A 21,614-nucleotide genomic window follows, 5' to 3' on the forward strand; every position below is an offset into this window, starting at 1 on the left:
ATTAGTTGCATTAAAATATTGTTTAGGAAACAAGGTCATGTCTTCAATATGTACAAGTGCTATCATTTTTTTACAGAGGGATAACTAGTTTAACTTAAATTAGTAGAGTGTTTGTCTAAGAAGTTATATGCATTAACCACATTATTCATTGTTTGATTAAAGTTGAATATGATATTTTTGTAATTTTATCTCATAGTGATCAATGTGAACAATCAAATTGGAACTGGTAATCAGCACTTATCTGCAGAAGAGTCAGCTCTGGATGTTACAGGCATCATCTCTGAGCTGGAGAAGTCGCTAGGCTGTGCCCTGTCAGTCATCCTAGAAACAGAGATGAAAAAAGCATATGATGATCTATGGATGGAGGTAAAAGATAGATTATTGTATGACTTGTCCATTTTATTTACCAGGAGCATTTTCAAAAATTACAAATTAACGAACAAGTGGTATCCTCATTATATTCCCTTGGAAAGTCAGCTCATTTATGTTACAGTGCCGTTTTTTCCACAATTCGTCAAAAGTATCAGTCATTTTTTTTCTGTTGGTTCATTATGTGATTAGCATGGAAACCTGTAAAATCTGTTGAATTCAGTTAAATGTAATTGCAGCATATTTTTTTCTACCCATAGTGTTTGGAAGATAATCCATGGCCAGTTTTCAGAAAAGTGCTCAGAACTGAATTTCCACAGGATACTAGCAGATTTACAGTTGAAAGCCAGTGAAAATTATTTGCACTTTTTAAATTTCCCTCAAGCCCAGATTGATCTACCAAATTGTAATAAAGGCTTGCATGTGGCAATAAGTTCCATTCCTAAATGTCAACACTGAGTTCTGTTAGCAGTGAAAGAACATGAAGGATAAATTCATCTGGTTTTGCTGTTTGTTCGTTGAAGGGGCCAAGTGTCTTTCTGTCAGTTCATTTTGTGTGTGGGTTGTACCTTCAAAATTATTGTCTTTAATTATTTGGTTGTGGTAATGTGCCTAAAATTTCTTGACCTGTTCTTAGAGCCTTTCTTAAACAATAGAACAACCATTTGCAATTTCTGCACCAGCCTCCCACAATGGACTTGAGGACCTGAGTTATAGGTAAAAGTTGAATAGCCTAAGAATTTATTCCCTAGAGTGTAGGTAAATGAGCGGAGATCTTATAGAGATATACAAAACTATGAAATATATAGGTAAAGTAAATGCATGCAGGCTTTTTCTCTTGAGGTTGAGTGAGACTAAAATGAGAGGTCATAGCTTTAGTGTGAAAGGTGAAATATTTAAGGGAAACTACTTTTGAGGATAGTGCAAGTTTAGAGTGAACTTCCAGCTGAAGTGGTTGAAGTAGGCTCAATTGCAACACTTAAGAGAAGTTTAGGTAGGTGCATGGATGTGAGGGGTATGGAGGGAGAGGTTCAGGTACATGGGGCTAGGCAGAAAAACAGGTCTGCACAGGCTAGGTGGGTGAAGGGCCTATTCTGTGCTGTAGTGGATGACTAATACATTGTATGAGGCCAGGGTACAATTTTTTGTATTACTCTGCTACTGAGTAACCAGTTAGACAGTGTTCGCTTATAGGACATCAACTTAACCAGTCCAGATAATTTCTGCGGTTTTCTTTTTCAGGAAAGCTCTTGATTTGATTTTAGAGCCAATAGTTTTTTCCTGGCAATTGAAAAACAGATATCTTTGTATCATGCACCTTCAGCTAGAAGAATCAGAATCGGGTTTATTCCCACTGAAATTTGATTTTTGTTTTGTAGCAGTTACACAGTGCAAGACGTGCTGTAAGTTACTATAAAACATAAATCAAAGAGGAATAGCGAGGTAGTGTTCATGGGTTCCTGGACCATTCAGAAATTTGTTGGCAGATGGGAGGAAGCTGTTCCTAAATTGAATTGAATTGACTTTATTTCTTACATCCTTCACATTTAGGTCTCTGTCTGGATGTACAATATGCAATTTATAGTAACTTGTAATAAATAGTATGTACAACAGGACAGTCAATATAGCATAGAAATACAATTGTATCAGCATGAATTAAACAGTCTGATAGCCTGGTGGAAGAAGCTGTTGCAGAGCCTGTTGGTCCTGGCTTTAATGCTGCACTACCGTTTCTGGGATGGTAGCAGCTGGAACAGTTTATGGTTGGGGTGACTCGGGTCTCCAGTGATCCTTTGTGCACCTGTCTCTGTAAATGTCCTGTATGGTGGAAAGTTCACATCTACAGATCCGCTGGGCTATCCGCACCACTCTCTGCAGAGTCCTGCGATGAGGGAATCTAAAGACCTGAATGGAAATCTGGCTCCTTCCTGATGACAGTAATACAAAGAAGTCATGTCCCGGATGGTGAGGGTCCTTAAGATGGATACAACCTTGAGGCACCACCTTTTGAAGATGTCCTTAATGGTGGGGTGGAGTGCCATGATAGAGTTGCTTAAGTATAAAACCCTCTGCAGCCTCTTCTGATCTTGTACATTGGAGCTTCCATAACAGGTGTTGATGCAACCAGTCAGAATGCTCTTCACCATACATTTGTAGAAATTCACTAGATTATTTGATGCCTCAACCTCCTAATGTAATCAAGCTTCTGAAACGCCTTCACGATTGCATCAGTATATAGGCCCAGGATAGATCCTCTTAGGTTTTAACTCTCAGGAACATGTGCTGCTCATCTTTTCCACTGCTGACCCCACAATGAGGACTGGTGTGTGTTCTCTTGGCTTCCCTTTCTTAATGTCTACAATCAGTTCTTTGGTCTTGCAGATGTTGAGTACAAGATTGTTGTTGCAATACGACTCAACTAGCCAGCCTATCTCACTTTTTGTCTCCATCTGAGATGTACATCTGATATAGTAAAAAAAAGTCTGCATTCCAAGAATCTGTTTTGATCAGAGTTATGAATAGCATTAGTATTAGCAGCATATCAATATATTTATTTATAGTATTTTCACAGTGAAATGGGTGGCATGATAGCATAGCAGTTAGCACTGCTGATTCACATCTGCAGGGATTTGTGTTCATTCACAATCTTTGCTCTGTGTGGAGCTTACATGTTCTACCCATGTTTACATTGGTTTATGTTAGTTCCTGCCACTTCCCACAGATGTGCTGGTAGGTTAATTGACTACAATAAATTTTTATATATTTATAGGCATCCGTTAGTCTCATGAGACCATGGATTTGTGCCTTGGAAGGTTGTTCAGGGCGCAGGCCTGGGCAAGGTTGTATGGAAGACCGGCAGTTGCCCATGCTGCAAGTCTCCCCTCTCCACGCCACTGATGTTGTCCAAGGGAAGGGCATTAGGACCCATACAGCTTGGCAGCAGTGTCGTCGCAGAGCAATGTGTGGTTAAGTGCCTTGCTCAAGGACACAACACACTGCCTCAGCCAAGGCTTGAACTAGCGACCTTCAGATCACTAGATGAACGCCTTAGCCACTTGGCCACATGCCAACACAACACAACAATAAATTATCCCTTAGTATATGCAAGGGACAAAAGAATTAAGGGGGATTTACAGGCATATGAGAAAGAATAAGTGCAGGGATAAAAGGAGTGTTCAGGATGGGGGCATTGAGAGCCTCTGATCCACACTTTGGGTGTACATGGAGGCCTTGTGTTTCGGCAGTAAGAAGCAGATAAGGTCTATATATTTTTTTTTAAAATCCATCCTTTTGGCCACCATGTGCCCCATCTATGAAGAAGTCTGTGGTTCCCATGTTGGTCTCTTCAGCCACTTGGGAACCCACAAAAATTGGATTAGAAGTGAATCATAAGGGGAGGTAAAGAAGATGAACTGTATATTCTCTTGCTGAATTGTACCTCTCCAAATTCATTTGACTGCACACTAAATTCCACTTCAACACATTTGATGTAGGATCTTGACCTAAATTGTCAATTGTTCATTTCCCTCCACAGATGCTGCCTAGCCTGCTAACTTGCTCCAGCATTTTTGTGTATTGATCCAGATTCCCAGCATCTGCTGCAGTCTTATGATTAAATTCCATTTACCATTTTTCTGCAGAATTCACCAGACAAGTGTTATAATCTGCAAGGTTCTTTAAAATAATTAATATATTTCTGAAGTTATTACAACTTTCACCAATAGAACTCCCACTAGTAACAGTTTTCCAGTCGTCATACCATGAAGGAGCTTGTCAGAAGCCTTGCTCATCATATACTTTACCTTATTGACTTTTTTTGTTATTTCTCGACACGACAAAAAATTAGCTTGGTACATTTCAAATATTGTAGCTCGACAGTTATTAATGATGCAATCGCTGTAATTGTTTTTCTGATTTTGATATTAGATATTGTTTGTGAAGCCTCCGTGGTCATTAGGAAACCTATTACAATGTTTGAAGAAACACTGGATGGCTGTGTTTGGACTACTAGTGAAAAGGAATTTGCAATCATCTGTAGAGATCTTAAGTGATTATTTCCAAGCAGGTATGAAAAAAGATTTAAAATTCTGATTTGCTCAGTTCCCAAGTGGTGGAGTTGTAGTTATTGATTTATCTTGCAAACTAATAGCAAAATGTAATACCACATTAAAGCTACTCATCCTTCTCTCCAACAACTTGCTGCACATTACTGAATTTCCTTTAAACATTGCAGACACACGCAGTGCCACTTTATTTGGTACATCTGTACTCCTGTGGTTAATACAAATATCTAATCACTAATTACATGGCAGAACTTCAATGCATAAGAGCATGCAGACATGGTCAACAGGTTCAGTTGTTGTTTAGACCAAATGTCAGAATGGGCAAGAAATGTGATCTAAGTGACTTTAACTGTGGAATGCTTGTTGGTGCTAGATGGGGTGGTTTGAGTATCTCAGAAACGGCTGATTTCCTGGAATTTTCACACACAACAGCCCTAGGGTTTAGAGAATGGTGTAAAAAAACCAATATTCAATGAGTGGCAGTTCTGTGGATGAAAAACAACTTGTTAATGAGAAAGGTCAGGGGAGAATGGCCAGGCTGGTTCAAGCTGACAGGAAGGCGACAGTAACTTTTGTATAACAGCAGTGTACAGAAGAGCGTCTCTGAACAGATAACCCATTGAACTACAGCAGCAGAAGACTACAAACATACAGAAATACACTCAGTGACCACTTTATTAGGTGCCTCCTGTACCGAGTTAATTAAGCAATGGTTTGCACACTGCAAACAGTTGGGAAAAAGATGATTTCAATCATCTTTTATGATTTTTTAACATTATGAAAATCCTTCATTGATCAGAGATTTGAAGATCCTTTTTAGTCTTTATTAAGAATTATGACCGTAATGCTTTGCATTTGCTAAACTCTAACCATTTTGGGGATCAACTCTTCATCATGGATCATCCCAACTTTTACTTTAGAATTTCATAATTGAAAGTTTCATATTATATTTCTATACTTGGGCATTCTGGGACGGTGAAAAGTGCTATATAAATGCAAATTGTTTCATCCTATTTTATTTTGCAATCTGCTAAATTCATGTAATTAATTATATATAATGATTAGCACCATCATTTCATAATTAGTTTTCAGATCTATTTATTATCAGAGGGATCTTGGAGTCTGAGTCCATAGGACATTCAAAGCTGCTTCGCAGGTTGACTTTGTAGTTAAGAAGGCATACAGTGCATTGGCCTTCATCAATCGTGTAAATGAGTTTAAGAGCCGAGAGGTAATATTGCAGCTGTCTAGGACCCTGGTCAGACCCCACTTGGAGTACTGTGCTCAATTCTGGTTGCCTCACTACAGGAAGGACGTGGAAACCATAGAAAGGGTGCAGAGGAGATTTACAAGGATGTTGCCTGGATTAGGGAGCATGCCTTATGAGAATAGGTTGTGTGAACTCGGCCTTTTCTCCTTGGAGCGACGGAGGATGAGAGGTGACCTGATAGAGGTGTACAAGATGATGAGAGACATTGATCGTGTGGATAGTCAGAGGCTTTTTCTCATGGCTGAAATGGCTAGCACACGAGGGCATAGTTTTAAGGTGCCTGGAAGCAGCTACAGAGGAGATGTCAGAGGTAAGTTTCTCACACACAGAGTGGTGAGTGCGTGGAATGGGCTGCCAGCGGCGGTGGTGGAGGCAGAAACAATAGGGTCTTTTAAGAGACTCCTGGATGGATACATGGAGCTTAGAAAAATAGAGGGCTATGGGTAAGCCTAGGTAGTTCTAAGGTAAGGACTTGTTCGGCACAGCTTTGTGGGCCAAAGGGCCTGTATTGTGCTATAGGTTTTCTATGTTTATGTTTCTATTTGATTCCAACAGGTTTCTATAAAAGACATTAATGAAAATTTAAAATGTATCAAATTTACATGTTTATATTCTTTACAAAATCTCCCTTCCAATTACTTCCTGTTACTTATCTAGAGTTTCATCATAGCTTGGTTCTTGTTAATTGATAACATCTTGATCATGTCGTCCTTACCCTGCATGACTCGTCCTACAAAATGCCATCTCTTGGCTGCAGTATGATTGGTGGAAGGCTGGTTATGTGCATAGAAGAAGATGCAAATACCCCGAGAAGGGACAAGAACCACTTGGTGGTTCAATTTTTGCTGCGTTGAAGGCCCAATCTCAATCTCTCATCATGAATTACATTAGCTTGACAGAAAAAGCATGGGAGATGGGATGGTAGAAACAGGGAGGTAATTTTTAAACTGAAACTGAACTTGAACAGCTCCATAAATAGAAGTTTGTTTTATATGTGCATTCAGACCAACCGGGATGTGTTAATTCATAACTGACCTCTAGACTGGCTAAATAATTCATTTAATAGTATCAAATTGCTACTTTGATTCTAAAGAGAAAAGGGAAAAATGAATGGTCTATCTAGTATTGGCCAAGGCATTAAAACCTCCTCATTTGAGGACTGTATTTAAATTGGGAGATCTGTCACACAAGTAGAATCAGCAACAAACCAGCACAGTTGTGCTCACAGATTCATAGTCTTGACTCGTTCCTCCATCTCACTGACTTGGTGTCCATTTGTCCCGCTAAAGGTTGCTGTAGAGTGGAGCAGGAACAGGAAAATAGGGTGGGAGGCAATATATTGGCAGCTTACTTTATATTTGGCAGGAAGGGCTAAAGCCGGGAGGGGAGCTGATGGGAGCAATAAGTTTGCTTTTAAGCAGCGGCTTAACTGAAATAGCCAGATGAAGATTGTGTTCACAAGAACGGATCAGAATAGGCTGGGTATCCTAATTTTCTAATTTTCTTTCTTTAAGTATACTCCTGCACCCCTCTATACTCCTCCAGGGATTCACATGACCCCTCCTTTTTTTCTTGATCAGAAACTTATTATCTCACATCATCCTTTGTTACCTTGCACTCCACTATTTCCACTCTCCCCTCTTCCATCTGTTATTTTTCTTCCTCTCCTTGCCTGTTCTTGCTCCACCCCTTTCCCTCACCTCTTTATATTGGCTATCTCCCCACTACTTTTAAAACCAGATAAGGGGTCTCAACCCGAACCATTGACTGTCTGTTTCACTCCACAGATGCTACCTGACCTGCTGACTTACTCAAACAATACTTATTTTACTCCAGATTCAGCATCTGCAGTTTCTTGTTCTCTCCTTCTGTCTCATGTAGTTTGCCCTTGTAACTCTGCTTATCCCTTGTCAGTTTATTGATGTTGCAGGGGTCAGATGTGAACCACCACCTCCTGCAAAGATAAAGGAAATGAAGTGTCTTGCCTGCCTTGATTGAATAACTAACATGGTGTAGAATGTGATGATGTTTAAACATCATCACATTGTTGATAACTTTGACAAGTCATTCTATCCAAGTCATTGGGCCTTGACTTGTCCCATGAACTTTGTTTCTCCTCTCAGTGCAGCTTGACTAAGGGCCAAGTGGGTGTCCTGGGCTCCAGTAGGTAAAGGACCTCTCGACACTACCTTTTTCAGAAAGTCTTCAGGAAGTTTCTCTGGAAATTCATTGCATCCCCTCTTGCTGGTGTTTTGCTGCCTCTTGATAAAAATGCAGTTGTGACAAGAAGGGCAGGGTTTCACTTCAGGTCCCTGATACTTGATTTCTGACAGCAGCATACAGCCTGAGTGAACTTTTTTTTGAAAAATGGGGGTTACTTGTTAAGAGTTCAGACCAGAAGGCTATAATAAATTAGTGCTTTGTAGAGTAGTACTATGAGAGGTATCAATTCAGTTGTACTTCTTTGTGTGATCCAGTCCATTAAACTGTTCATAATTGGGCAACTTATCAGTAATAATTTCAGCATGTCATGCCAAACAGCTGAAACTACTTATAGCTTGCCTGCACAGTTGCAAATCTAGTGGCATAAAATTTGAGCAGCAGTGACAGCAACACTTCAGTTTCCTCCTACAGTTGGTTTGCAGTGTTAACATTTGTTTGAAGGGAGGTAGCATCCATCATCAAGGTCTTCACCACCTAGGCCATGCACTTTTCTCGCTGCTACCATCAGTTAGAAGGTACAAGTGCCTCAGGGCTCGCACCATCAGGTTGAAGAATAGTTACTATCCTTCAGCCATCAGGCTCTTGAATAAATGAGGATAACTGCACTCATCTATTGAGCTGTTCCCACAACAGTGATCTCACCTTAAAGACTCTTTGTCTTGTTATTTCATGCTCGTTATTTGTTGCTATTTATTTATATTTCCATTTGTACAGTTTTCATTGTCTTCTAAGGTCTACTTGATCTTTCATTGATCCCGTTTACAATTAATATTCTATAGATGTGCTAAGTATGCCTGCAATAAACTAAACTCAGGGTTTTATGTGGTAACATATATGTACTCTGATAATAAAATTTACTTTGGATTTTGAACTTTTACTGCCAATGATTTAATTTTTTTTAAATCTAGATAAGAGGCCTAAGTATAACCGCTTCACTGTTACCTGGATGTTGGCAGAGTCCAAAAACATTCTGAAAGCCTTCACCTCAATATCAGATTATGGTGGTATACTCCCCCGATCTTTGGCTGTCCTGGATGAATTACTCACAAAGGTTTCTGAGGTATCTCACCTAATATTTTGTTAAGGTTGAATGTAAAACTGGCACAGTTGCTACAGGAGGTAAAAGTTTATATTGCTTTGGGAAAATATTGACATGAATCATTAACAGTACCAAATTTAGTGAAACCTTTGAGGCTATGCCATCAGAAACATAGAAAACCTGCAGCACAATACTGGCCCTTCGGCCTACAATGCTGTGCGGAACATGTACTTTAGAAATTACCTAGGGTTACCCAATAGCTCTCTAATTTTCTGAGCTCCATAAACCATGTCAGTAGGATATTAACTCCAAAGTGCATCTTTGAATACCAATTAAGTTCCCTGCTTGCCGCTTGTGAAATTGCACTATTGGGAAAAGGGAAGGCAATACGGCTGAAAAGGATTCACCATGTGACAGGGAACAGGCTCAGCAGGTAGCTTGTCTTTTTTGACTTTTTATTGTCAGAGTTGCTTCCATCTATCACCTGCTGCTTTTTTTAGGGATACACTTGTGGATGCAAATTTCAGATGTAATAGTTTTGCATTCATCGAATATGAGTGCACAATGCATTGAACCCTTGAGCAAACCAGCAAGTAATAATTACAGTGTGGTGATGGACCAAGTGATCCCATGAACGAACTGAGCGAGGAAGGGGCAGAGAGGTGCCTCTGAACCAAGTCAGGAGTAAGTAGTGTCTATGTGGACTGGGTTGTCATGAGTGTAGAAAATTATGCACTGGAGCAGCGATTGGTATGTAGTAGGATAAATATCGCAAGAGCATGAGAGAAGACTGACCAGTTGGTGGATTAAGATTAATCTGATGGATTAAGATTAGCTGTGTAGACTAGATGGGGGTAGGGTAGAAGAGTGAAAAAGGTATGAGCAGAACAAAGGGAAGGTGCCTGAAATAGATGGGAAAGAAATAGCACTCTTGTTTGATCTTATTTACAATTCTTGATAGATTTTGAGTTCACTGTTAGTTAGTTGCTTTCTGTCTTTTAACATAAATATTGCCTTGTTAGCAAAGATGCATGAAAGTCAATTAAGATTATGGAGAGATTTCCAAACAAGAATAAAAGTGTTTAGTGCATGATTTTGGAGAGGTCCAGGGTGATTCAAGGTATTTGGCTGTCCAGAAGAGGCTTGTGTCAGAGGGAAAGGAAGGCTTTGAGGAAGGGGGATTATTGAGCAACAATGCTTGGAATTAAAATTGAGAATATTTCATGGAAAAAAATCTGCATTTTATTTTGAGCTACTGGAGGATAAGGTGCCCGCAATTATTATAAGGATAGAGTCATTGGTTTATTGCATGCCAGGATACTTGAAAAACAGTTTTGCATCAATTGAAGTTTTTGGAAACTAAAGGATGGAAGGCCAAAAAGAGAATCGAGCTTATTTGTTTTTTGCTTTTGGTTATCTAGCTCTGGTAGATAATTGTGGATTTAGTTTTGACATTGCAATGATGTCATGCTGTAATAGTAAGAATACAGTTTCAAAACGTTGACCATGGCTGACTTGTAATTCCCTCTCATCTCCCAGTCCAGTCAAGACGGTGCTAAGCAGTGGTCTCCATCAGGATCGTGGCTCAGACTTAATTGTTAATTAAGATCATGAGGATGGTTTTGGGGATAGAGCAGGGAGTTAGGAGGTCAGGTTAGAGTTTAGGAACAATGATGTTGGGAAGATAAAGATCAGGTTAAGGTTTTGGAATAGGAATGTGGAGTTAGCGGTCAGAGCTCCACTCCACACTCAAAACCTAGCAATGTGGACTGGTGACGAAGGACATCCAAAGTGCAGGCCTCTGCTCCGCACTTTGTGCTCAAAGGCTAGTAACATGGGCAAGTGACAAAGAGCATTTGTGGATGTTGGGCTGTCCCAGGTCAGTGGGTCCTGGGATCAGATCTTGTGTGAACAGGAGGCATGAGGAGGTATAAGGGCTGGTCAGTCAGCATCCCCAGAGTTCGAGCCTTGAGTTCAGGGTCCTGGCAATGACGAGTCTGGGGGTTGACGTCAAATGTCAATCAGATGTTGAAACCTGATGACCGAAGGCTGGAGGCTGTCCTGGAGTTGGAGAAATGTCTCGGTGTGTTTTGGGGGGGGGGAGGGAAGGGGCTTGTTTTACTTTTTATTGTCTGGTTGCTACCTATGTTTTGCTGAATGCTTGCATCGGAATGTGTGGTGACACTTGTAGACTGCCCCTCAGCACATCAGTAGGTGTGTTGATTGTTAACACAAACAACATATTTCACTGTATTTTTTGATGTACATATGATAAATGAATCTTGCTCAGTTGTTGGTCTGTACCTCACTGGAAAATGTAATCTAGGCTGACTGTTCAATGAATGGGAGGTAGCTACAGGTCTGAGACCTTTCCAGATCTGTCAAATGTTAATAGAGATCCTATGGCACTATTCAAAGCAGAGACACGTTTCCCCCCCACTGTTTGATTTAATATTTAATTTCAGTCATTGTTACCAGCAACAAATTTTATAGTTGTTAGTGCTGATTTGTAGGATTTTGCTGTGGCCTAATTGACAACTAGGTTTCCATTTATTACGAGTGTGGTATCATTAAGATTTGAATTGTAAAACATCCTAAACCTAAGATATATATTGGGTTGCACATCTGTAGAATTGCTGCCACACAGGTCTAGTGACCAAGGTTCAATCCTGACAACCTGTGGTATTTTTATGGTGTTTGCATATTCTCACTCTAAGTTAGTTGTTCCCAACCTGTCTTATGCCGTGGACCCCTACCATTAACCGAGGGGTCCATGGACCCTAGGCTGGGAATCCCTGCTCTAATACATTGGCTTCCTCCCACGGTACAAAGACGTGTGGGTTAGTTGATCATGTGTAAGCTATTCCTACTGTACCCTTGCATGGTAGACAATGGAGGGAGTTGATGGGAATGCAAGGAGAATGAAATGGTATAGGTATATTGTGTGCTTGATGTCAGGGTATTTTCAGTGGGCCAAAAGACCTGTTTCAGTGCTGATATCTAGTGATCAATGTCTAGACAGTGGGGTCAATATTCTTCCAAAAGTGGGGAAGAGAAAACAGAAACAGAATCAGGTTTACTATCACCAGCATGTGACGTGAAATTTGTCAACTTAGTAGCAGTTTAATGCAATACATAATATAGAAGAAAAAACAAAATATAATAATAAATAAATAAATAAATTACAGTATACATATATTGAATAGATTAAAAACACATCAATGATTTTATATGTAACCATTTTTCTTCCCTTGTATCTTTTAAGGGTGATATGAAAATTGAACCAAATTCAGAGTGTTTGCAAACATCAAAGAAGTTGTTGGAAATGGCAGACATTTCAGCTCAGTCACCATTACATCCTGATCCAGAGAGACATATAACTCTGCTCCCATTCAGCTGCAACGCCGGTGACCCAGCGTCAGAGATGGAAAACTCTCAAGTTGTGAAAAAAAGTCAACAAACCTGGGCTACCTTTGAGAATGTCTGGAATATAATAACCAAATACAGGTGAAAATATACATTCAGTAGTGATGTATTAGCTGATATTATGTGTATTTTTGATATGGTAAGCCAGTAATTTTGTTCTTTGCACTACAATAATACTGCAATTGTTGACTGAGCCAGAGAAAACTAGAAGTTGAGTCCCTAACTTGACTTTGAAGATTGCAAAGGCAATGTTATATCATTTTAAAATTTGAGTGTTGTCTTTGCTTGAAATTTATGAAATGATAACCAGGCATTAACATCAACTTACTGACAAGCACAAAGATGGGCTACTAAATTGGAATGCAAGAAGCAGCAATCAGTTGAATGAGAAATTCTCAATATCTCTGGCTATCTATCCCATAGGATGATGATGGTTCCTTTCAGTCACTTAGTGGGGTTTGATATGTGCATCTTGGAGTGGCTGTACAGGGATTCTTACCGCTAGAGTTGGATGACCCACCAACCATGGCAGACTGGCCAGGTTGGTGTGAGCAGGCTTTGTTTGAGCCGCCTTTTCTAGGCCCTTCCCTAATTATAGGGTGAGCAGTGCCTCCCTAAACAGGGCTGCTCAGACGCAGAGGGTGCTGCCTCACCAGGTCTCCGCTCTGTAATCCATGTGTGACCACTGTCCCCCGCCGCCTGCATGCAGACTTGTGACTATGGCTCCCAGCTGGTCAAGCCTACCGCTTCGCCACTTGTCTGTCGCTACAGGACTTGGGTGTGTTGAGGATACCCCACTCTCAGAAAGGAACAGTGTGTGTGGATAGATTTCAGGTGAGTAGGGGGTTGTACAGGTCCAGACCCACCCTCTTGACATCCCCTCCTGGATCCAGTCCGTTTATAATAAATGAATGCTCTGTGTGCCATTACATTAACAATTTTATGAGTTGTGTGAGAATGCATGAAATTGATTTTTAAAAAATATTTGTCCCTAGTTCGCTTATTTTTGCGACCTTTAACCTTCCTTACAACTCATTTGCTGTTGAAATGGACAGCAAGCTGCCACTTCCCGAGGAAGCATTTCAGAGTCTGCAGAAGTTGGTGCCTGCTGTGAAAGAACTACTGGCAGGAATTCAAAGGTGAGCATCTGACTTGCTTTTAAACCAAAATATATTTTTTAGCGATGAGATTCAAATTTGCAGTATGTTACACGAACGTACAGAAGGCCTAGTAATTATAATAAACACACTGATCCTTTGGCAACTTGATCATTTTGAATAGTAATGTAGAAAATAATAATTTGGGGTGGTAATTTACATTTTTGGAATTATCCTACTTCTGGCCAATAGGACAGACCCAAGTAATTGCCCCAGGTGTATAATGCCAGTGCAGCAGTTATTCTGCAGCAACTGAGGGAGGGCTGCAAATAATAATCAGTAGCTTCTTGTATATTCATTTTGACAAATAACACAAACATTTTTTGCTCTAAATAAGCATAAATTTTAGATTTGATTTATTGAAAATTCTAGAGGAAGATGGACATTAAATGTGGAAAGGACAGCAAAACGATTAAAAGGTGGTTCTGGAAGAATGTGATCACCAGCACTAGAATGAGTCCAAGGAGTTAACCACAACTGGAGGTTAATTTACAATCTTGGATTGTATCTCAGGCAGCTGATAGTTGGTGGTCAGTAAAGCTCAATTTAGAGTAAAGTTACATACTTAATGGAAACATGCAAGATAAGTTTAAAACCTCATATCTTGAGCACTAGAGATCAAAAAGTAAGTTTTTTTTGCATATGTTGAGTCCACACTATTTAATGCTGACTTATTTTAATAATTAAATTAAATTATTTTGGCCCTTGATTCAAAGTTTTCGTGAAAACTCTTTGGTCTAAAAATAATCTGAAGATGAAGCAATTTCAGATAATAATAATAATAAAATCCTCCAATGAATTGATATGTCTGTTCTGACTTGAAGATGCGAGACTAAATCACAAATTACATGGATTTCCTTTATAATAATGGAATAGAAGCTTGGGGATTCAAGTCCCAATCCAGATGAGTGATTTATATAGTTTCACCTGATGATGCAGACTAGCACTGAGTGAGGGATGCAGTCAGGCAAGTTTTTGATGAAATGTTTAACCTAGAATCTATCCGTACTCCGCTGAGCATAAATGGTTGCAGGTACAAAGCACTTTCGCCATTGTCAATTAACTTTCAACTGTGAAAGGTTATTAACTTGAAAAATATATTTCTCTGTCCATGGGTGCTGCTTGAGCTATTAAACATTCCCAGCATTTTCATAAAGCACTGGAGGAACTCCTTGGGTCAGATAACATCTATGGAAGGAAACGATGACTGTCCACATCCCTCCATAGATGCTGACTGACCTGCTGAGTTCTTATAGCACCTTGTGCGCTGCTCCAGATTCCAGCATCTACAATCTCTTATGTCTCCATTCCCAGCATTTTCTCTTTTTAACTTCAATCTTCCAGGATCTGCATTTCCTTTTATTGCTTCTGCTTCATTCCTCAATCTATTTGTTAACACTTGCTAACTTCTACATGTATTGTTTTTCAACAGAGGGTATACTGCTTTGCGACCTGTAGCACTGTCTAAGTACAAGTCTTTTCTTCAATATTCAGAAAATTGGCTGATTTGTTCACCAAGTTTGCAATACATGAACTAAAATGTTGGATGCAGTATTATAATGTTGTAAAGTCATAGAGTAATACAGTGCAGAAATAGGCCCTTCAGTGCTACTGATTCATGCCATCCACAGCTAGTCTCAGCTGTCGGCATTTGGTCCATAAGTCTCCCAAGTGCAGGTTTCTCCCGCTGTCCGAAGGTAGAGCGTTCCTATGAAACGGTTCGTAAGCCGGAATGTCGTAAAGTGAATAAGCAATTACCATTTATCAATATGGGAAAAATTTTGAGCATTCCCAGACCCAAAAAATAACCTACAAACTCATGCCAAATAATACGTAAAACCTAAAAATAACAGTAACATATAGTAAAAGCAGGAATGATATGATAAATATACAGCCTATAAAGTAGAAGTACTTTTCTGCAGCACTGTCTAGCGCAGTAAAAATCTCATGAAAGCGCTCTCGGCAGAAACACTCTCTCCAGTAACCTTTAAGCTATGAAGCTGCCAAATCATACCAAATAACACATAAAAATACACAGCCTATTAGAAGTAGAAATAATGTATGTACAGTGTAGTTTCACTTACCGGAATCGGGAAGACTCCAATAAATTGCAGTTTTGTCACAGTTAAACACTTGCTTATACGAATAACCACCTGACACAATCGGCAATCGCCTCTGATCTGGGCCGACATTTACGTGCTGGGCGGCACCTAATTAATTAGCTTGTTTATTTTGGCGTTTTTCTTAAAGATGTGCTGGGTGCGTTCCGACTACCGCTGCACCACTACATTCTTCGCGGCAATGTATCAGTCCGCGGCCCAGAGGTTGGGGACCATTGCTTAAGCTATGAAGCTGCCCTCGCCTCAGAAACCGATCAAACCACCCATGACTACCTTTAAATTCCACTTTCGCAACACTTTCATCACCATCGTCCAGTGCTTTCTGTTTCAGCTTACTAAAAAGACTGACTGATTTCTCCTTAAGTATAAGAAAACTTAACGGAACGCCACGCTTTTTACACCCATCAATCCACTCAAGCAATAGATTTTCCATTTTATCCATTATTGGATGCCGACTAAGACCACTTTGCTAAGAGCAGAACCAACAGTAACATCGGCAGCTTTCAAAATTCTTTCTTTCATAAATAGTGCAAATGGTGGACGCAGGCAAGTTTAACGCGTGGACAATGTCCTTACTTTGTTCACCACGATCGAAACACTTAATTATGTCTAGTTTTACGCTAAGTGTAACACCCTTACGAGCTCTTTTAGGCTTTTCCGATACCTTAGAACTCATCTTGCTAACGGATGCACAAAATAAATCGAGATAAAGCACATGTTCAAGCAATGCCGGCTAGAATGCAGTTCCGGGGGAGGAGCTTGGCTGTTCAGGTGTGCACTGCCTTTTTTCGTAACAGTGAAAGCACCTTCTGTTAGCGAAAACAGGTAACTAATGTAGGTCTTTCGAAACAGCAAGGTGTCGTAAAGCGAACGTTCGGAAAACGGGGGCCACCTGTACCAAGTTCCCTCCATCTATCAATCTAGATGACTCTTAAATGTTGCAATTGTATCAGCTTCGACCGCCTTCTTTGGCAGTTCATTCCATACACTCACTATCCTTTGCCTAAAGAAGTTAACTCTCAGGTCCCTTTTAAATCTCTACCCTCTTATCTTGTATCTGTGCCCTCTAGTTTTGCATTCCCCAACTCTTGGGGAGGGGGGGAAGAAAAGAATATGATCCTCCACCTTATCGATACCCGTCATTATTTTATAAACACTTGTGAGGTCACTTTTTAGTCTTCTTCACTGCAAAGAATAAAGATCTAGCGTGGCCAACTTCTCCCTGTATCTTAGGCTCTCTAATCCAGGCACTATCCTCATAAATTTCTTCAGCCTCTCCAGCTTGACAATGTCTTTCCTATTACAAGGTGATAACTCTTACACAATACACAGTCCTCTAAGTATAGTCTCACCAATAATTTATATAACTGGAACATAATATCCCTTCTCTTAAACTCAATAGCTTGACTAATAAAGGTCAGCATTCTAATAGCCTGCTTCACCTCCCAATCTACTTGCATGGCCACTTTCTGCAAACTGTGTAGTTGTACTTCCAAGTCACTCTGTTCCATAACATTTGTCAGTGCCTTGCCTACCCTGGTTTGAATGTCCAAAGTGCATTGCCTCACACTTACCTAAGCTGCCATTCCTCAGCCCATCTCCCTATTACTGATCAGAATCTCTTTAAAATTCATTGTAACCTGAGTCACTATCAACAAGATCCCCTGATTTAGTGCAATCAACGACCTTGCTAATTTTGCAATGTATATTCACATCCAAATCAGTTACATCATGGCCTAGAATTTACCTGATTTCTGCACATTCCACTCATCAGATTTTCCTTGTTTCTTTTCCACATTCTTGTTTTTGTCAATCGTTCATGTGTTCTCTAGACATATCTTTTGCACGATTACTTTCATTACTCAGGAATATTGCCATGACCCTAATTAGTTTTGGCAGTACAGGTTTCCCCCGACATCGAAGGTAGAGCGTTCCTGTGAAACGGTTCGTAAACCGGAATGTCGTAAAGCGAAGAAGCAATTACCATTAATTTATATGGGAAAAATTTGTGAGCGTTCGCAGACCCAAAAATAACCTACCAAATCATGCCAAATTACACATAAAACCTAAAATAACAGTAACATGTAGTAAAAGCAGGAATGATATGATGAATACACAGCCTATATAAAGTAGAAATACTTTTCCACAATCATTGCCGCACTGTTCTCCGTAGCGAAAATCTCATGCAAGTGCTCTTGGCAAAAACACAGCGCAAGCGCTGCCCAGTAACTTTTAAGCTATAAAGCTGCCAAATCATACCAAATAACACATAAAAATACACAGCCGATATAAAGTAGAAATAATGTATGTACAGTGTAGTATCACTTTGCTGAATTGGGACGGCGCCGAGCACACTGATGATGGTGTGTTAGGCTGAGTTGTTGGAGGTTGGGGTGGTGCAGTGGCCCCCACCCTCCAGGCAGCGAACCGATACCGATCAGCGAAGAATGCAGGGGTACAGTGGTAGCCGGGACGCACCCAGCACATCTTTAAGAAAAAGGCCGAAACACACAAGCAAATTAATTAGGTGCCGCCCAGCGCGTAAATGTCGGCCCAGATCAGAGGTGACACAATCGGCAATTGCCTCTGTTTCCATCTTCTTCTATGTCTGCCTGCCTCGATGTCGAAGGTCGAGGTTCATTGGCTGATGTGGAAGGCTTGCTTGACTGCTTAACCTCGTGCATTTTTAGATCATACAGTTCTTTGTAAGCACTCAAATCATCCTACAAATATGCCCTAAACCGACGTACCCTTTCAAAATTAAAGTTGTACTTTATCATTGGAGCGAAAATCTCATGCAGTTGCTTCACGTTCAGTTCCTGGACGACTTCACTTTCGGTCCGTTTGCTACTGCATTCGGTTTTGATTGTTATCCTTGCCTCTTCCAATTGCATCAGCTCTTCATCTATCAGTTCTTGGTCATGAGATGCCAAAACCTCTTCAACATCATCTTCGTCAACTTCCACAAGCCAAACTCACTTTGTCCTTGCTTCGTTCACCATGATCGAAATGCTTAATTATGTCTAGTTTTACGCTAAGTGTAACACCCTTACGAGCTCTTTCAAGCTTTTCCGATACCTTAGAACTCATCTTGCTAACAGCTGCTCACAGGCACGTGCTTAAGCAATGCCAGTGAGAATGCAGTTCTGAATCCGAGGGAGATCGGCTGCTTGGGGCGCACGCTGCCTTTTTTTCGTGCGCTGCTTTTTTTTCGTAACAGTGAAAACACCTTCTGTTAGCAAAAACAGGGAACTATTGTAGGTCTTTCGTAACAGTGACGTTCCGTAAAGCGAACGTTCGAAAAGCAGGGGACACCTGTAATTACCACCTATCCTGCACCCAATATTTCATTCCTTCGCCAATCTTTATTTTCCTAAATGTGGTCCTTGGTTTTATATTTTTTCAGATGTGGTGTTTTATAATTTTGATTATAGGTCATCAACCTGAAACATTAACCCCGTGTTTTTCCTGGGCATGGAATTCAGCTGGATCTGGGCGTTGCTAGCAATTTTGTCATTCATTACTGTACTGTGATACTAATGTTTTTATTTACATTTTATATTAACTTCAAAAGAAATACATCACAAGGGTAACCACAATATATGCCAGTTTATAACTAAACAGTCATTCTTCAATAATAGTTCGTTAATTTATATATTACCAAATATTTTAGCTGGGAACCTCATCACATATTCAATTCTGTGTGGGTCTTTAATCTCGCAACAACAGGAATTCTGCAGATGCTGGAAATTCGTCCCCCCTATCCCTCCCCACTGATTCCATTCGTCCCCCCCATCCCTCCCCACTGATTCCATTCGTTCCCCCCCCCCATCCCTCCCCACTGATCTCCCTCCTGGCACTTATCCTTGTAAGCGGAACAAGTGCTACACATGCCCTTACACTTCCTCCCTTACCACCATTCAGGGCCCCAGACAGTCCTTCCAGGTGAGGCGACACTTCACCTGTGAGTCGGCTAGGGTGATATACTGCGTCCGGTGCTCCCGATGTGGCCTTCTCTATATTGGCGAGACCCGACGCAGACTGGGAGACCGCTTTGCTGAACACCTACGCACTGTCTGCCAGAGAAAGCAAGATCTCCCAGTGGCCACACATTTTAATTCCACATCCCATTCCCACTCTGACATGTCTATCCACGGCCTCCTCTACTGTAAAGATGAAGCCACACTCAGGTTGGAGGAACAACACCTTGTATTCTGTCTGGGTAGCCTCAAACCTGATGGCATGAACATCGACTTCTCTAACTACAGCTAATGCCCCACCTCCCCCTGTACCCCATCTGTTACTTATTTTTATACACACATTCTTTCTCTCACTCTCCTTTTTCTCCCTCTGTCCCTCTGACTATACCCCTTGCCCATCCTCTGGGTTCCCCCCGCCTTTTCTTTCTCCCTGGGCCTCCTGTCCCATGATCCTCTCATATCCCCTTTGCCAATCACCTGTCCAGCTCTTGGCTCTATCCCTCCCCCTCCTGTCTTCTCCTATCATTTTGGATCTCCCCCTCCCCCTCCGACTTTCAAATCTCTTACTAACTCTTCCTTCAGTTAGTCCTGACGAAGGGTCTCGGCCTGAAACGTCGACTGTGCCTCTTCCTAGAGATGCTGCCTGGCTTGCTGCGTTCACCAGCAACTTTGATGTGTGTTGCGGGTCTTTAATCTGATACTTTTTGAAAAGGATTTTTACTTCAGTTTTCATAGTAAGCTTTATAGTGAATTCTTTCATTCATCAATAGAACTGCACTTGGTAGTAATGCCAGTATTTTGTGTCCACCCACAATCATCCTTTAAAATGAGCTGATGAGCCTTTACCTTGAAGTGCTGCAGTTCTTGAAGTCAATATGCTCTCACATTGTTGGTTGGTTTTGAGATGCATGATTTTTGATGGAAAAATAGCAATATTTCCAGGCAAGGATGGTTGTGAGACTTACTGGGTGTCCTGGACTTTATTGAAGGTTAATTTTGAGGGATGCCATCAAAGGACCATAAATGAATGGTTATAATGATACAATTTGTTGTTACTTTACACTAGTGACGAAAGGAATTAATGTTTGAGGAAGAGAATGGGGAATTCATCCAAAAAGTTATTTTGTCATGGATTTTTGAATTTTTTTGTTTGCTATTGGAACAGTGCTCATCTAGGCGAGAACCTTGATGGTACATACCTACCAGATACTGAAAGGCCTCGATAGAGTGAATGTGGAGAGGATGTTTCCATTAGTAGGAAAATGTAGGATCCAAAGGCACAGCCTCAGAATTAAAGGATATCCCTTTAAAACTGATATGAGGAAGAATTTGTTAAGCCAGAGGGTGGTGAATCTGTGGAATTTGTTGCCATTGAGGGCTGTGGAGGCCAAGTCATTTGGGCGTATTTAAGGCAGAAGTTGATATATTTTTGATTGGTATGAGGGTAATGGGGAGAAGGTGGTAAAATGGTGTTGGAAAAAAAATCAGCCATTGAATGGTGGAACAGACTTGTTTGACTTCCTATCTTATGACTGAGAGAAGTAGATGCATGTTTTGCTATAATGTACAACTTTGAGGTTTCCATTATTCCAGGTCACTATTAGGAAATTAATTTAAGTTTCTTATCTACTTTGTCTCTAGATTAGTGGCAGAGTATTAAAAGCAGCTGCCATGAAATAGTTGGTGCATTGAGAATCATCTACTAAAATTCTGTAGTTTGTGGCATGGTACCTGTGGACTGGAAAGTGGCAAGTATAATCCCACAATTCAGTGAAGTAAGAGAAAACTGGAAACTGTAGATCATTTAGCCTAGCATCAGTATTTCAAGTTTATTTTCATTCAACCTTATACATGTATACCACCAAACGAAACAACATTCTTCCAGACCAAGATGCACAACACATTACATACAACTCACGTACAACACATAAAGTAACATTACCATAAATAAATTTTAAAAATAATA

At 40.5% G+C, this 21,614-nt stretch overlaps 1 protein-coding gene across 3 annotated transcripts in view; it reads left to right on the top strand.

The window, feature by feature from the left end:
• Positions 1–21,614, top strand: part of swt1 (SWT1 RNA endoribonuclease homolog) — a 162,094-nt gene that overhangs the window by 94,572 nt on the left and 45,908 nt on the right. For all 3 annotated transcript variants that reach the window (XM_063064017.1, XM_063064016.1, XM_063064019.1), the window contains 5 exons: positions 197–366; positions 4,297–4,435; positions 8,835–8,986; positions 12,231–12,472; positions 13,387–13,530. In XM_063064017.1, the coding sequence (XP_062920087.1) occupies positions 197–366; positions 4,297–4,435; positions 8,835–8,986; positions 12,231–12,472; positions 13,387–13,530 (847 nt within the window). The remainder of the gene's footprint in view (positions 1–196; positions 367–4,296; positions 4,436–8,834; positions 8,987–12,230; positions 12,473–13,386; positions 13,531–21,614) is intronic.

This window comes from Mobula hypostoma, chromosome 12 (genome assembly GCF_963921235.1).
Source record: "Mobula hypostoma chromosome 12, sMobHyp1.1, whole genome shotgun sequence".
NCBI classification, from domain to species: domain Eukaryota; kingdom Metazoa; phylum Chordata; class Chondrichthyes; order Myliobatiformes; family Myliobatidae; genus Mobula; species Mobula hypostoma.